The following is an 18,111-nucleotide window of genomic DNA, read 5'->3' on the forward strand; positions in this document are numbered from 1 at the left end:
CCCTTCCTGGCCCAGCCCCTGGCCCAGCCCCGGCCCTCTACCGCTCCTCTGCACTCCAGGTTGGCGCAAACAAAACCCTGATTGACTGCCCGGAGGGGCGGGCCTCGCTGCCGGGCTGTCTCCTCCCCTTCGCGCCCCGCCAGGGATTTGCCGGGAAGGGCGGGGGCGAAGGGGGACAGACTGGGGGGCCCGGGAAAGGGGGGTTTCATAGGGCCGTGGGAGGCTGAGCCCCCGGGCTTTAGAAGATTGTGCCCATCTTCTGTCCGAAGTCTTGGCTTTCCCCTCCAGGTCGCTCTCCCCAAGCCAAAGTGGGGGACAAAGAGACTCCCGAGGGCAGGGTGGGGTCTCTCATTGTCCAGCTTTTGTTCAGGGGTCCTCAAGGCCACCCCAGTTCCAGGCTGCTTGTGAGGAAGAAGGGAGTGGGAGCAAAGGACAGTGGGGTCTTCCTTGGAAAGGTTGATTGATCAATGCCTGTTCGGAGCCTGTGGGGAGGAGAAGGCAGAGGGAACAGGATAGTTTGTGGAAAAGCCATTTTAACTCTCCCTCTACCGGGTATCTGGACAAGGAGGACAGGATTCGGTAGTTTGGAAAGGAAGTTAAGGTAGGGAGCAGTGGCTAGAGTAGGTAGGCGAGTATGGGGAGCAGGAAGGGCTAGGGAGAAGAGCAAGGCTGAAGCGGCTGCCTGTTGAGGGAGGAAGAGGTGGGGGGGAGAAGAGGAGGGGAGGAGAGAGATGACATGGGGAGAGCAGAAGGGGGGGTTGGACGTGGGAGGAGGAGGAGAGGACTCGAGGGACCGTCTGTCGCGGGACAGGCGGGCCAGCTGGGACGCGGAGCCGGGAGGAGGAGGCAGGGGCAGCAGCAGTGCTCGGAGCAGCAGCAGCAGCAGCAGCAGCAGCAGCAGCAGCCGCCGCAGCAGCAGAAACAAGTACCAGCCACACAGCGGCTCCTCCCGCCAGAGCAGCCACAGTCCCCCTGCCGAGATGGCGCTGCAAAGCCTGGCGAGCAAGGAAGCCAAGGGGCCCTGGCGGGAGGCAGACCAGGAACAGCAGGAGTGGGTGGGCAGCCCCAAGCCCGAGCCCGAGCCCGAGCCCGAGCCCGAGCCTGAGCCCGAGCCGGTGCCAGTGCCCCCACCCGAGCCGCAGCCGGAGCCCCAGCCCCTACCAGACCCTGCACCCCTGCCGGAGTTGGAATTTGAGCCTGAACCCGTGCACGAATCCAAGTCCACGCCCACTGTGGAGACCCGTGGCACCGCGCGTGGCTTTCAGCCCCCCGAAGGTGGCTTTGGCTGGATGGTGGTCTTCGCTGCCACCTGGTGCAACGGCTCCATCTTTGGCATCCAGAACTCTTTTGGGATCCTCTACTCCATGCTGCTGCAGGAGGAAAGAGAGAAAAATCGCCAAGTGGAGTTCCAAGCAGGTGAGTGGCCCCACGCGCCCCTCCTGGCAAGGGTGTCCTTCGCTCCCACTGCTGCTGACTCCTGACCTCTGAGTCGGAGGCGCCCCTTCATCTTTCCACTTCGACTCCTCCTTGTCCCTTGCCCAAGGCGCTGCTAAGGCGCGGGTTGCAGGACTGTGGGCACACTTAGCTAGGAGACTAGGCACAAGACGTCCCTTAGGTGGGACCTGGGATATTCATTGATCACAGGTAAGGAATGAACTTTTTTGCCCTGGGACAAATCCAGGTGCACTTTTTGGTTTTTAAGTATGCTGACCATGTGTAGTGGGGGGAAATATTTGCAGATTTTTTTGGAGGCGGGTGCAAAGTCATGGAAAGAGGAGAGAGTTGGGAGGTTGGGAGGGCTTTGAGAGAAATACTGTACTGCGGATCTCCGCAGCAACCCCTGTTCCTATACAGGGAGCAGAGGTGTTTTCTGTCAAAAACACTTTAGGAATCCTGGTGACTGAGTGAAGAGTCAAACACAAGGCAGGCGTGTGTGTCTGCCGGTGTGTGTGTGTGTGTGCATGCACGGGCCTCTCTTTGCTGGTGGTAGTTATGGCCCAGCCAGGTCAGGCCGTCCTCTGCTGCTCTGAGGAAGCAAGCAGATCTCTGTGCCCTCTGAGCTGATCCCCAAAGCAAGCAGGGAGGTGGGCTTTGAGGTCTCCTGCCAGAGAAGTGTAAGGCAGCTGGCTTGCTGGCCTCTGAGATTCACTCCACGCTATCCTCAACCTGAGCCGTGACCTCCCTGGTTGGCACCTGAGCCTCTCTACTAGCCGTGGGATGCCTCCTTGTGCCTCAGCCAGAATGCTGGCCTCCACCTCTCCCACTATTCTCATGGGACTGACTTGGTCTTCTTCCCTAAGACAAGCAGGGCTGGGGGCCATAGCCTTCATTCTCTAGGCCTGTGGCCACAAGACTGCAACCTTGTGTTCTCCTGCATTGAATCTGCCCATAGGAGTTATACGGTTTTCTCAGAAAGCCAATGGGATGCCCCTCAGCAGTTCTGTTGAGGAGTCTAGGGAGAGAGCAAGGGACTTGGGATGCCCTCTCCCTCAAGGCTTGCTCCTTCTGTGCCTCCTCAGGACAGCTGCACTTGCCCCTCACTGCAAGTTGGAAACTCTGAATTTGTGGCTTTTTATAGTGTTGCCCTGGGGTGGCAAGAAGGGTTCCCTCTTCTTGCCACCCCAACGCATACTTCTGCTGCCCTCTGTGGGGACCTCAGGATTATTTATTGAACATAGAAACCTTGAATTCTAGGGTGTCCACCTGTGGATTCCCTGAGCCCTTGAACAGCTGCTCTTACTGCCCCTCTGAACCAAGGACACCCCTCCCCGCTTTTTTTTTTTTTAAGTTTGCAGTTTCACAGGGCTACTTTTGGAGAAGAGGATTTGGGTTACCTCTTGGACCTTTTGTGACCCATTGGCACTGAAATGCGTGGGCCCTACTTGAAAGTTAGAGTGTGCCTCAGTGGCTGTCCAGGATAGAGACGCTAGGCCACACTGATGCCCAAGTGTAGGTGGGGGGGTCCCTGGACTGTGTGGAACAACTTCTCGGAGTAAGGTCACTGCCACAGTCATCCCTGGGACTACCTTTCCCTTGCTTTGATGCAGTTCAGGGGCTCTTGGGAAGGCAGCCAGGGTAGGGCCTCTGGCTGTTGCCTAGGTTACCTAGGAGAGCACCTGCTGAGCATTGCCCTGTGTTTGAAGGCAGGCTGTTGGCCTTCAGAGTCAGTGGCAAAGTCTGGGTGAAACTTCATGGGAGGCAGTGGAGGATGGGCTGAAGCTAAGATCTGGCATTTGTGTGGTGTGAGCAGGTCTAGAGCTGGGCCCTTCAGAGTGTGTAATAAAACTTGGAAAAACCACTACTTTACCAGGAAGAGGTTTACTGCTGGGGAACAAACTTCAAAGTAGGTGATCATAGGGGACTCAGGGGGAGGGCTGGCTGGGACTTTCCGGTCAAGACCTCACAGTACAGCTGGGAAGAGGGAGGTGCAGTGGGCTGTGCAGAGGTGTGGCTGGTGTGTACTCTGCCACAGACTAGGTCCATTGAAGATCTGGGTTTACTGGTTTAAATTATGGTAAGTATAGGTCAGGAAGGGACAAAAAGGAATTTGGTATGTCCCCAGGGTCTCAGAATACTTTGGCTTGGGTCCATGCTGTGGTGCATCTTGAATTCATGAAAATTATTTTTGATACTGGATGCTCTTGGGAACACATCAGTTTTTATTTTGAAAAGATAAAGAACACCCCACCACATTCCTGAGCTCCTAGAAAATCTCATCCTTAGCACTATCTTTCTTGGGCCCCTCAGCTATCCCAAGCAATCATTCAGATCCTGAGATTCCAAATATGCCTCTGCCTCCACACGCTTTCTGCAGTTTACTAAAAATTTCCCAGCAATCTGTGCCACAGCACTGGTGTCTCAAAGGGATAGAGGAAGCCAGTAGAAGCTTGCTAAAATGTTTATCAGCCAATATTTGCCTAATAGCCATTCTGGGGAACACGGAACATATACTCCCATAGTTAAGGAGGTTGGTGGATTATCCATTTCTATTAATGTCTGACATGCCTTTCAGCTCTAAAAATCTATGAATTTAATGTTTAGAGGCACCCCATAACCCAGATTCTCTTTGGATAAGCCTAATATTTCTACAGTTCTTTTTTTTTTAAGATTTTATTTATTTATTCATAGAGATGCAGAGAGAGAGAGTAGCAGAGATACAGACAGAGGGAGAAGCAGACTCCATACAGAGAGCCTGACGTGGGACTCGATCCAGGGTCTCCAGGATCACACCCTGGGCTGCAGGAGGCGCTAAACTGCTGTGCCACCGGGCCTGCCCTATCTTTACAGTTCTAAATATCTTTACAGTTCCTACAGTTTGTAGGAAATTTGGGAGTCCCCTCACCCAGACCAAGCAGCAGACAGGACAGGGCAGCCAGGCAACTTGGTGGAAAGTATAGCATGGCTTCTTGGTTGAGCTTTCCTACAAGCTTTGCAAAAAGCATAGGCTCATTTCTCTCCTGATCTTTTCCTTTTCCCCCTTGCCTCCATCTCAGGGACATTTTGCCTGCTATTCCTCCCAGGGAAAGTTGACATTTGGAGGAAAGAGGGTAAAGAGCAACAGGTGGCATTGGTTGTGGGTCCCAGGTCACTATTGGAACCCTAAGTGAGTTAGGGCTGGGGCAGGCTTAGGATTGGGATCCCAGGGACAAGGTATACCAAGCCAGAGTTGTTAACATTGGCTCCAAGCTTAGGTCTTTTTAAATGTGCTCCAGAGTAAACCCATTACTCTGCACTTTCCACCTTGACTGCCAGTCTAGCAATGAGCCATAGAATATGATGAAAGGCATCTTTTATTGGGTAGTTTGTAAGCATGGCCTTGTAGGCTCATAGGTTGGAGAATTGGGCTAGGGCTCTCACCACCCAGGGAAAGGGACAATGGTCAGAAAAGTTTGCTACTGAGCACAAGATAGTTCAGACTCATGGATCACACTAATGGAGACAGAATTTTCTAGGCATGGGGAAAATGGTATACTATGTATTTATACAGAGTTCCAAGGATGGGTAGGGTCAAAGGTAGGTTAGGCTATCTTCCTCTTCCCCATCTTAGGGTCTTTCATTGCTTGGTTCAGTGTCTCACTGGGATGACCACTAAACTGCTGAGTTTAGGAACCAGGTATTTTTTGAGCAAATCTGCCAGGTCTTGCCTTTGGCTGAAGGCTTTTGCCTACCGTCTAGATAAACTTGATCAAGTTGGTTTAGAGCCTCAATGGAGCTTTGGGCCACAGGGCCATTGGTCAGGTATCTTTCAAGTAACTCTTCTCCCTCCTTTCCACCAAACTGGGCTCCAAACTAGGACCTTGACTCATATTGGAAGGGATGAGGAGGAGAGGTTGGGGTATTTGGAAGCCAAACAGGGGGATGTTTGTTTTCGCTGGAGTAGCTGGTTGAGGCTGGATCCCTGGCTCACTGTCCAGTGGCCTCAAGTGCTCATTCTAAATATACATCTGGACCCTAAAGGGCTGGTGATCTCAGTAATACCAGCTAGACAGTGACTAGGAGTTCAACAACTTGTGCCCCTGACTTTCTCTCTGACTTTGAGCAGGTACTTTACTTCTCTGTACTTTAGTCTTTCTATCTGTAAAATGAGGGGATTTGACTAGATGAAGTTTATAGCTCTGCCATTCTATCCTTCTAGAATTATGTGACATTCTATTCTTAACTATTTACTTGGCACACATTTTGACTCATTCAGATAAAATGGAAATTTGTTAATCTACCCAAATGTAAGTATAGACAGGTTGGGAGGTTATTGGAAAAAAACATATAGATATTATTTTCCTGAGAAAATATGTACATATGTCATATGTACTTAAAGATTTTATGGCTGCTTATATATCTCAATGTGATTGAAAAGATCCACTCCTTTTTACACAGTGTGTAAAGGCTACTCTGGATGGACAACTTCTTCTCTCATAATGCCCTGCTCAGTATGGAACTGGGCACCTAACAAAATTCCCTCAATTTGGCTGACTGCAGGCTAGCAGAGTGGGTCTGTTTCCCAGCATTTGAGCCTGTTCCTAAAGAGCATTAAACTAGAAGCATTTCCTTAAGCCTCAGGTTGGACCCTTCTTTTGAAACTCAGTTTCCCACATCTCATTCTTATTTCTCAGAAATGCATGATTATGACCTTGGTTTGCTGTTACTTCAGGAATGAAGAGTAAACCAAGATTCCTAAATGTGACAGAGTGGTTTTCTTCAGGGGGCTTCAGACAGGGCATCTTTATAGCTGGATTGGGGCTGCTGCCTGGATCTCACTGTGGTTGGGTGTAGAAGGACTGCTGTTTCAATACTAGAGGAGGCCCTCTTGGGTATTCATTCACAATTACTGGTCAACTTCAGCTTCACTCAAGGCTTAGCTGAGAGTATGGCTACTAAAGTAGTAAGCATAGAGCTCTCTCTCTCACTTTCCCTAAATTTATACTTGCTTGTCACTGGAAACATTTCCTCCAGTGCCATGAAGAGTAAACAAGCAGCTGGACTATCAACATTTGCAGAAATATGTAAAGGATGCCATTTTGACCTTTTGAAAGGACCAGTTTCCCAAGAGGGTGTGCTGCTTTTACCACCAGCATCTTTCTGTTTTGTTGCCTTTTGAAAAGAAAAGATCATTCACTCTTTTCAGATTGTATAAAAGATGGAGTGAACTTTCTTGCCTTGAAAGAAACTGTCTCACTTGGGATTCAATGATCAAATCTTAGAGAAAAGGCTTTATTCATAACACACACACACACACACACCATACAACTCATCTGAACCTGTGGATTATGAAAGAAATCTTTCCCATCTGTTTATGGAATCATGTTAAACATAATAGAGGCTTCTGTAGGGATTATGGGAGACTAGCACAGAGGGCCCAGAATGAAAAACTTGTTAGGTGAGGGTGATGGAGAGGATATGGACAGCCTGATCCATTCCTCTTGGCCTGGACCCCTTTGTAACTCCCCAACACTTGAGGTTGGAAACACTTATTATTATAAGTTTCTTTCTGCTTCCATCCTTTCCCCTATCCTGCATCAGTCTTGGTACTCAAAGATTACTGGGAATAGGGTTTAGGACACTCCAGCCCCCTCCCATTTTAGGAATGACAGAGGACTAAGCATAAAGATATCTAATTACTGTGCTGTAGTTACTAATGTAAAATCACTTGGCACCAATTTGTGAGTGTCGAATGTGGCCTGTTTGGGTGGCTTGAGGAAGTACATGCCTCTTTACTCTGGTAGTCTTGCCTACCTTATCTTCTATTGCTCCAGCTTCTTGAGTTGACAGGAGACAAGGGATGAAATTGGCTGTCCTAACCATATTTTCTTGGCTTCTTCCATTTTCATGGTGCATTTGTATCACCTTTGATTGATATGCTATCCCCTTTCCTCACAGTATTGTTATCTCTCTTCTTTTTCTTTCTTTTGCTCAAAGGAACAGCTGGAATTTAAGATGTTGTACAGGTCCAACTCCAGCCTGGATCTTGGCCCATTTCTACACATCCCACAGAGGCATCTCTTCCTTTTTCCCCTTTCTTCCCTCTCTTAACTCTCCACTTCCTGGGGGGGAAGGTGACTTTCTATGTAGCACTCAAGAATGTGGAGGCTATTATGTCTGGTTTTTTGCAGTAAGATAGCTGCTGTGAACCTGTTTTTGTCATTTACACACCCCCTCTTTTCATAACTCTGGGGCCCCAGCCAAGGAAATAGTATTATAGCAGGTCTTATCCAGTTGTTATCAACAAATGTCCTGGTCCATTGCTCTCCCTTCTATTCAAGTCCTTACTTTCCTTGTTCTGGGCCAACTGAACTTCCAGAGATTTCAGATTGGTTTTTAGTAGCTTCAATAGCTCTGGATAGAACAGAAGTCTTTATTCTGAGTCTCATTATCTCTCTTTTTGCCAAAAATTACTACAGAATTGATTGTAAAGGAGTCAGAGAAGGAAGCAGACACCCAAGTCCTAACTAGGGTCAAAAGTGCTTTCAGTGAGGGTAGAAAGAGAGCAAGTAAAGCTCCCAAGTTAGTTGCTTCCCTGCTTCTTTGTAGCTGAAGGGAAAAGGGGAACAAGCAGTCCCTACACAGTCTTTTTGCTCAATTTATCCTGTGGACCTACCCACTCACCCTCTTATCCAGGCTGAAAGGGTATATACATGCACCCATATGTCTTGACCTATGTGTATGTGTGTATGTATAGTTGGGCATATGATGTCTGTCTGGGCCAGTTATCACAGTTACTTAGAACACAGCACCTATGAGGCTGAGATCACAGGTTCAGTCACTTGTTTAGGTCACTGAGTTTCTCACAAAGAAAAGAGCTCTTCTGTTCACCACCCATGCCCTTCATGTGGTATTGCCACCGATTTCAAGGGGACTGGGTAAAAGTATGGAGATGGCTCTCTATAAGCCCTCCCTGCTACTACTACGACTGCTACTACTACGACTACTACGACTACTACGACTACTGCTACTACTGCTACTACTGCTACTTCTTCTTCTTCTTCTTATTATTATTATTTAGCATTTAGCAATTAAGTCTGTGCCAGCATTATATGAAATTCTTTACATGTACCAATTCATTCTCAACATCATGAAATAGGTATCATTATTTCCTCCATTTTGTAGATAAAAAGGCAGAGTCACAGAAGTTAGTAACTTGCTTAATCTCATATAGCAAATAATGGCAGAGCCACGATTTGAACACAAAGCATCTAAGTCTAAAATTCCTGCTTTTATATATCACCTAATACATAGTAAGGATGGGAAGAGGCAGCTAACAAGGGAACTGCTACCAAGTTTTCCATTCCTGGAGCCTCAAGGCATTCTTATGACTAAGAGATAAAAAAGATGACCAAAAGGGTTTAGTAGACAGAAATCTGACAGTTTTGTGATGTGTGATATACTCCACTAACTATCCATCTCACTCTACTCAAAGTCATGATTTCTGGGTCCAAAAAGGACCATAGAAATAGTCTCTTATTAAGTATTTAGCCTTAAATTATATAAATTTCCAAGTCTTCAGTGTTCTCATCTGCACAATGGAATTAACAATATTTTATAGGACTATGAAGGATCCAATGAGATTATGTATACGAAAGATCTTTGTAAATTGTGGAGGGGCTGGTATTATTTTTATTTCCAGGAACCTTTTCCAGCCCCTAGAAATTGAATACCTTTCTCTAAATGTTTCTGGAAGGGGAATCAACTCTCCTCCCCACCTTCCACCTCCCAACTCAATCTCTTTCTTCCTCATATCCCCTCTATATTATTCTGCAATTTGATCTGGGTGTCCTATAGCTAAGGATTGGCTGTGTTTTCTTTGTTTCTCAGTTCTCTAAGAGCCGAGAGAAAGGAGGGGCCAGATCCCAGGTCATATACATTCAAGGAAACAAGGCATGTTAAAATATTTACAGCTCTTGGCAGGAGCTCACAAACCTCCCTACAAGTCAAGGACTGAGTTTTTTAGTAGGAATTGCTAGGGATGGGGGTGGGTGAGTGGTGGGTGAAGTTAAGGCGTCACTTCCTCCCAAGGGTCTCTCACAGAGCCTGTGTTCTGCAGGTAGTGAGGAAGAAGGAAAGGGATATTTAGGGTCAAAAGGTCTGGGCCAGGGGACATTAAGCATAGAAGAGGCCTTGCTCTTTTGTATTCAGTTTTGGAGTGGGCCAATTTCCTTGTGTTCTAAACAGGATAGCCCTGGAGAACAGAGGCCACAGAAGGCCAGAGGCTTGGAGGAAGACTGCAATAGCAATTTTGAGCAAGCATTTCAGTGACCACTTAGGGAGTCTCCATTAAGACCATCTAGTAGGCAAATCTGAATCGAAATGTTTCTCTTCTTTGTTGCAAACAAAACAAAACCTCCAAGCCCTTCTTTGAGATTAAGATTTCAAATGTAGTAGATTCACCCTTTTGATTTTTGGTTATTTAAATGTCAGCACTGGAAGGCATTTTAGAAACCATCTCTTCCTACCCCATCTGGATCCCATTTTATAGGTAGAGAACTGAGATCTGGAACGATGTGACCTCAATCAACGTTACAGTCAGATTATTATAGTGGAGATTGGTTTTTTTTTTAATTTTTTTTAATTTTTTATTTATGATAGTCACAGAGAGAGAGAGGGAGAGAGGCAGAGACACAGGCAGAGGGAGAAGCAGGCTCCATGCACCGGGAGCCCGATGTGGGATTCGATCCTGGGTCTCCAGGATCACGCCCTGGGCCAAAGGCAGGCGCCAAACCGCTGCGCCACCCAGGGATCCCTGGAGATTGGTTTGTAAGAGGAATTAGAAAATGAGTGCAAAGGATGGGGCTTTTGGCACACTGGGAGGTCCCCAATCCAATTCACTGACATATTGCCCCCTTCTCTCCCTGAACTTTTCCAAAGTCAATCCTCAGGCACTACTTGTGGAAAGAGATTGTATTGTGTTTTAACAAATATGATTTTACTTATTAATATGAGATAAAATGCAAGAGGTACAACACTGTAAAGTCTCTCTCTTACTCCTGTCTCCCAGTTATCCTGTTCTCCTCCCTAGAGGCCACCAGTGTTGTTTGATGTGTCCTTTTAGAGATATTCTGTATATGTTTTTTAAAAGATTTTATTTAAAGAGAGAGAGAGAGACTGCAAGAGAGAAAGCATGAGAGGGGAGGTGAGGGTTGGGTGGGAAGGGAGAAGCAGGCTCCCCACCTGAACATGGAACCAGATGTGGGGCTTGATCCCATGACCCTGGGTTCACAACCTGAGCTGAAGGCAGACACTTAACTGACTGAGCCACCTAGGCACCCTGGGATATTCTGTATATGTACATGTAAGTGTGTGTGTGTGTGTGTGTGTGTGTACACTCTAAAACACAAAAGGTAGCCCATACTTTGTATTAGCCTCCAACTTGCCTTATATACTTCAAAATATATCTTGGATATTATTACATTAAATCCATAAAGTCCTCATTCTTTCTTTTATAATTGTACAGTACTGTATTACATGGATATATCATAATTTATTTAATCAACACTTCACTAATAGACATTAAAGCTGTTACATATCTTTGAATATGGGCTTTGGAATCAAACAGTGCTAGATTCAATTAGTTACCACGTGGCTGGCTTTGACAAAGTTTTTAACTTTTTAGACTCTGGGTTTTCTCATGCATAAAATAGGGATAATAATAACATTTTTCATTATAGGCATGGAGATTAAATGAGATGAGGCACACAAAATATCTAACATATAGCCAGGCACATACTAAATGGCCAATACATGTTTGTTTTCTCCCTGCTTACAAACCTTCCCCATACTCTCTACCCAATTCAATTGATGTTGGTTCAGTTTAACTCAATAAGTGTTTACTATGTGCAAGGCTAGACCTAGGATGAGCCAGAGAGGGCAAAATGTCTCTCAAGAAGTTTATAATTTCTTTGCAAAGGCATAAGATACTAAACAATTGCAGATTGTTGCTAAGTAATACAAATATGTACATACATATAACTGAATGCAATTTTTGTGTGGTAATGTGGAAAAGGAGAGATGAGTGTGAGGAATCAAGGAAGGTTTGCTAGAAGAGTTGTAACTCAAAATGGGATTTAGCTAAGTGAAGAGGAGCCTATGAATTGGGAAGTGGCAGGATGGAGGTTGAGAATTAGTTTGATTGTTGCTTCAAGTCTGGGTCTTTGCTCTCTGAGAGTCCAGTGAGTCACTGTTCCCCATTAGGCCTTGACCTAGCAGGCAGGGTGGAATGGAGGGGCAGGAGTAGAGGAAGATACTGAGCACATTTGGAGAGAAGGGCACTGGGTGGGAGGATGTCTGGGCATTGGGCCACGGAATGAGGTGCCTGCAAATGGCTTGTGGCATAGCCTGCCCAACCTACACCACCTGCTCTTCCATGTCAGCAGCCCAGGCACTTTTTCTGAGGTCTGAGGGGGAGGAATAAAGGGCATGAGAAAAGAAATGGCAACAGCTCTCAGCCCCTTACTCTGAGTCCCAGATAGACCTCCAGATGCTGTGAGCCCTAGGAGACTGGAAGACTACTGAGTGGTAACAATCCCCTCTGTGTGTAGCACATTGTAGTTTACATCTTAGTTGATGTTTATCCTTGCAACAGAGACAGTTATGAAATAAAATACTCCGTTGAATTTCATCATGTGCCAACATCTTTGATCACAACAAATGCTATGTTGGGGGGTTCTGAAAAATAGTAAGTCAATATTGTTTGTATTTAGTTAGGGAAACGTTCACAACAGGAAAGGGCTATATAAGAGACTTATATTCCCATTTTATAGTCGCAAAAAATGGAGAGCAGACTGAGGGCAAGTGAGTGGCCTGAGGTCAGACACTAAATACTTAGCAGAGCTGAGGCTAGAACCCAGGTCTCCCTATTTCATGTTCCATGGGGACAATATACAGGAGCTCGCTGAAACCTGGAATAGAACTGTTCCTAGACTTGATAGCAGCCTGAGGTTTAAGTATATGGATAAGATGAAGTATGGCATAATGAAAAACACACAATTGGGAGTCAAAAAGTTAAGGGAGATGGAAATGAGGATCATGGAAGAAAGATCTGGGCCTCACTAAGTCTTGTAAGCTAGGATCAAGGAAGGTACTGGATTGCCAATCAGGAAACCTGGGTTCTGTTTCTAGCTCTGTGACTGTCTTTGTGATCCTGAAAAGTCCCTTCCCCTTTCTCAGCCCCAATTTTTTCACTAATGCAATGAGAAGACTAGACCTCTCAGAGGCTGTGATTATAACCAGTGGTTTCTATAAACCAAAGAGGTCTTGGGCGCTTTCTGGCAAGGGATTGGGGGTGATGGGGAATGGTGAGGTAGTGAGTAAGAGAGCAACTTCTCTGATGAAAATGGAAAAAATTCCCCCCATATTTGAGAAAGGATGAGTTTTGGAAAGGGTAGCTATCCTGTGGTATCCATCCTGTCTCCTTGGAGAATTCCATCCAGGAGAGGCCAAGAGAGAACATATGTACACATGTGAGCAAATACCTCAATGCAAAGCTGAGATGTGGTGGGACAGATTATGATATGGTGAGTTAACATGCCTGGAAATATTTTTTTTTGCCTGGAAATATTTTTTGAATATTCTCCAATTTAAGATCACTTTCCTAAGATCTTGGCCTTATTTTTTAAAAAGGGGGTTTGTGTCCTAGGGGTGAAGTACCTCTGAGAATTCTTTCATGGAGCCTTCTAGAGTGAGCAAAACCACTTGAGTAAGTCTTGGATTCACCACATAGCTGTGTCCGTAGCAGGCCACTTAACTTCTCTGTGCTGCTCAGTCCTCATTTGTAAAGGAGGATAATAAGAGTACTTACCATATAGGGTTGTTAAATGAGTTATATATAGCTTGAAATAGTGTCTGGCACATGTTAAGTGCTATATGAGCTTTTGCTATTCTTATTATCTCACTAGTAGGCTAGTGTAACCCCAAGTGAGCCCAAGGGAGGTTAGCACTCAGGAATTCTGGGGGTAAACTTACTTTATCTAGGTACCACCTGAGCTGCTCTGATGTTGGTTATGCTCAGGACCAGATTAAGATCTCTAGAGGCCCTATGCACTATTTTTCAACAGCCAACTTCTGAAACAATTCATTAAATTTATGCTTTTCTCATTTGAGGTGGCCCCACTTCACTAGTGCTCTAAACCTGTAACTTTGTCCACATGTTGGTTAATCCGGAACTGGCCACATCTGCCTATAAGCTCCTCCCTGAGTTCTGGAGGGAATTAATGACTGTGAGCCGTCTACACATCCACATACAATGGTTTTGAAACTGAAATAACTCCATCCACAACAGGGTGCTCTGCATCCCACCTCCTAACAGCTTGCCAAGATCCTGCCAAACCCTATGACCTCCTTGCCAGTTGGGACCTCCCATCCTGTTACTTGGAAAGAGGGTTTATTTTTTGGGACTGGGGGGAGGGGAGGACAAATGCCTGGAAGTCCCAATAGGAGTCCCCTGCAGGAATCTCTAAACATTAGCAAGTAAAAATTCTGGTACCCAGTTGGAATCACTGATCACAGTCATATTAGAGTGGGGGGAATGGTGAAGATCACCTGCCTTGAAATGACTAGGAGACCATCTCTCCTCTCCTGAGCCCTGTCTCCAAGGCCTTCAAATCAGGAATCCTGAAACCTTGGAATCATTACCATTATCTCCATTGCTCTTGCCCAGGTTTTAACCATCCAAATGGTAAACAACAGGACAGTGTGTGTTTCATTTTTGGAAACAGTGTTTTTTTGCCTTGACCTAGATTTTGCCTATGGAAAGACTAGCCAAAACAAGTTTTCCCTTAGATCTATAGGCCGACAAGCTGGAGGGACCTAGTGGTCAAGGTAAGGGAGGTTAGCAAAACCCCAGATGGACTTATTTGCTACTTTGCCCTGGGATGGCACCACTCAAATTCAGGCTAGCTAGACCTGTGCTACCTGCCCTCCTCACAGGATGTCTTGAACATGGAAGACTCAGGTAGAACCGGTCAGACCAGATGTTGGGAGCCTGTGGCTTTTAGGATGTTGGGAGCCTGTGGCTTTTATATTTAGGAAGGGAAAGACAGACAGCCAAAGCAGAGAATAGAGAGGGAACAAACCTACTGTCCTAGCTCCTGACTCCAGAAAGTACCTCCAATGGGCTCCAGAGTATCACCAGTGAACATCTGCTCAAAAAGGCCATGGCTCATCTATGTCTCATGAGTGGACTTGGCTAGTGTCTCCAGGCAAGACCAGCAACCTACAGACTGCTCTCCAGACCATGCCTCAACAAAGAATAGCACTTACCATGGGACCTTCTTTTTTTTGTCTCCCCACCATGGAATTTGTTTTAGCACTAATAGAAAAGGTGCCCTTGAAATGGGAGATCACAAAGTAGACCCCAGAGTTCAAATGTTCTTTGCCTCGTTTCTTTCTGTGCTGTGTGGCATAGGCTCAGACACAGGCTCTGACATCAGATAGACCAGGATTAGAGTCCTGGCTTTGCGGTTTACCTAATCTGCAACCTTGACCAAGTCACTCGGCCTTTCTGAGTCTCACTTTCTTATCTGCAAAATGGGAGGAGGGACTAATAATCTCTATCTCACAGTGACAATATTTTGAAAACATCTTATATATAAATTATCATCATGGCTGCCAGGTATATAAGTCTATCTATAGATTTGTGCATGTTCTCATGCGTCTATAGCTGGATTGAGGCATCACCAATGATATAATCAACCACTTGTGTGTATAAAACTATATGTACAGTCTGACTTTAAGCTTGAACTCATGAGACAACTAAAAGAACACACGCACATGGGCACACACATACACATTTATCTACATGGATAGGCCCTTTCACTTTCTCTTACACATATACCCCACACAGGCAGATGTATATATATGTATGTATATGTACATATATGTACAACTCCATAGCTGTACAGGTAAGCCCATCATGCCCTCCAGCTTCTCTCCAGACTATTCAGTTTTCTTAGGGTCTAAGAAAGGCCATATGTGTAAATCCCCCCACTTCATAGTGATAATGTCCCTTTTGCTCTTTTGAGGTCTCTTCCCTGCTTCGTCTTGTTTGCTGCCAAAATTCAAGCTGCAGTATGTGGTATACACATGTCTGGAGAATATGGATTCTTTTCCTGTTGCTCTGTGAATAGCATTACAAATCTATTCTGCACAATATATTTATAGCCATGTTTGCAAAGAGCTGACAACGTTTTCAGATTTTTTCAAAACATAGTTAATCCAGCCACAAAAATAGTCACTAGCTCCCATGCCTGGAAGCTAAAAGAAGTTAGGCAGCAGGCCTAATGAAAATTAGTCACAGAGCCTAAATGAGGTTGAATCTCTCTCTCTTCCTTTCCATCTCCCTTTCTCTCTTTCCCTTTCCTTCTACTACTCTTTTTTATTCCAAAGGTCTCTGAGTCTAAGGTAGAGTGGGTGGTGATGGCATGGAGTGTAATTTGCTTCAGAGAGAATCTGGGGTCTTCAGAGCCTAATGTTTTAGAAAAGATTAAGACAAGAAAAAGGACAAAAAATGTTAGGGTGGGGATCCCTGGGTGGCGCAGCGGTTTGGCGCCTGCCTTTGGCCCGGATCGAATCCCACGTCGGGCTCCCAGTGCATGGAGCCTGCTTCTCCCTCTGCCTGTGTCTCTGCCTCTCTCTCTCTCTCATGAATAAATAAATAAAATCTTTATTTAAAAAAAATGTTAGGGTGTCCAGGATTATAAGCAGAAAGAATTTAGCTGGGGAATTCAATGGTGTGAAAACAAAAGGAGGGTTAATGCCCACTGTGAGGCCAACTAGAATGGCAAAGTACCCCAGTCTCCCCTTAATCACCAGGACATTGGGTACTAAACTGTTTTTGTTTAAATGCAAGATTGGAACACTAAAAAGAATCTCTAGTGATAAAATTGAAGAGTTAAGCATGGTTAAAGAATTAAATATTTTTTTCAGGGAGACAGTAGGCCCAGGACTGATGTAATGGACTCCTTCATGGGTGGACTTTTGAGAGTGAAAGGAGACACTATCAAGATAATGCTGGGACAACAGGATTGTCCCAGGCTGACCAAGATGTATTTTCATTTTGGGTTTAGGCCTTATTGTTCCATCTTGCTAAGAAAGGGCAAAATGTAAGGGTTCCTCACAAGATGACTTTAAAAATGTGTATGGGCGACCCAGCAATTGCACTGCTGGGGATTTATCCCAAAAACACAGATGCAATGAAATGCTGGGAAACCTGCACCCCGATGTTTATAGCAGCAATGTCCACAATAGCCAAACTGTGGAAGGAGCCTCAGTGTCCATCGAAAGATGAATGGATAAAGAAGATGTGGTTTATGTATACAATGGAATATTACTCAGCCATTAGAAACGACAAATACCCACCATTTGCTTCAACGTGGATGGAACTGGAGGGTATTATGCTGAGTGAAATAAGTCAATCGGAGAAGGACAAACATTATATGGTCTCATTCATTTGGGGAATATAAAAAATAGTAAAAGGGAATAAAGGGAAAGGAGAAAAAATAAGTGGGAAATATCAGAAAGGGAGACAGAACATGAAAGACTCCTAACTCTGGGAAACGAACTAGGGGTGGTGGAAGGGGAGGTGGGCGGGGGATGGGGGGTGACTGGGTGACGGGCACTGAGGTGGGCACTTGATGGGATGAGCAATGGGTGTTATTCTATATGTTGACAAATTGAACACCAATAAAAATAAATTTATAAAAAAATCTTAAAAAATGTGTATGGGGGTTGGGTAGTGGGGATCAGGGCAGGGAGATTCAGCTTTGAGACTGGGGATTGTTTACTATGAATATTAAATCCTTTTATTTTTTTAAAAAGATTTTATTTATTTATTCATGAGAGACACAGAGAGAAAGATAGAGAGGCAGAGACATAGGCAAAGGGAGAAGCAGGCCCCATGCAGGGAGCCCGACATGGGGTTGGATCCCGGGACTCCAGGATTATGCCCTGGGCTGAAGGCAGGTGCTAAACCACTGACCCACCCAGGGATTCCCCCTAAATCCTTTTCTTGTTGTTGTCTGTGAATATATAATAGAATTCCTTCTTAAGTATGTTTATTTCCTGGTCACCTTCATAAGAGAAGGAACTATTTGTGTATGTGTGCTTCTGTTTATGCAGTTTTATGCATTACATGTATATGTGTCAAAGTTTTGAAAGTATTTATGAATATGAGTAGGAATGTGAGTATATGTAACTGTGTGTAACTGTGGGCATATACGTGTATGTGGACATAGGAGTATATGAATGTGGATGTCATGAGGATAAATGAAAGTGTGTGTGTGTGTGCACACATCTGTGCACATACATGAGCATGTGTAGAGCAGAGCCTGACTCCTTGGTTCATTGAGTTGAGAACTCCTCAATTTCCAGAGAGTAATCACATAAACCACAACCTCATTTTGCATGGGTAGAAACTGAGGCATGTGTCATGAGAACTACTTTCACTATTTGCTTGGCAGTGGTTGAGGGTAGACTATCAATAGTCACAGTAATCCTGATTAGGAATTAACTGTCAATCCATACATTGGAGTAAAAACCCAGCTATTTCTTTAGGGTTTCTAAAAACTGGTGCTTGGCAAGCGTGGGAAGCCACTTAAGAGTAAGCTTGAGGGGCACCTGGGTGGCTCA

At 45.3% G+C, this 18,111-nt stretch overlaps 1 protein-coding gene across 1 annotated transcript in view; it reads left to right on the plus strand.

The window, feature by feature from the left end:
* Positions 1-741: 741 nt before the first annotated feature.
* SLC16A2 (solute carrier family 16 member 2) overlaps positions 742-18,111 on the plus strand; it is a 115,912-nt gene continuing 98,542 nt past the window's right edge. Inside the window, exon 1 of the mRNA XM_038587738.1 lies at positions 742-1,416. Coding sequence (XP_038443666.1) covers positions 981-1,416 — 436 coding nt within the window. The 5' untranslated portion in view covers positions 742-980. The remainder of the gene's footprint in view (positions 1,417-18,111) is intronic.

The sequence above is a fragment of the Canis lupus genome, chromosome X (genome assembly GCF_011100685.1).
Source record: "Canis lupus familiaris isolate Mischka breed German Shepherd chromosome X, alternate assembly UU_Cfam_GSD_1.0, whole genome shotgun sequence".
Classification (NCBI taxonomy): domain Eukaryota; kingdom Metazoa; phylum Chordata; class Mammalia; order Carnivora; family Canidae; genus Canis; species Canis lupus.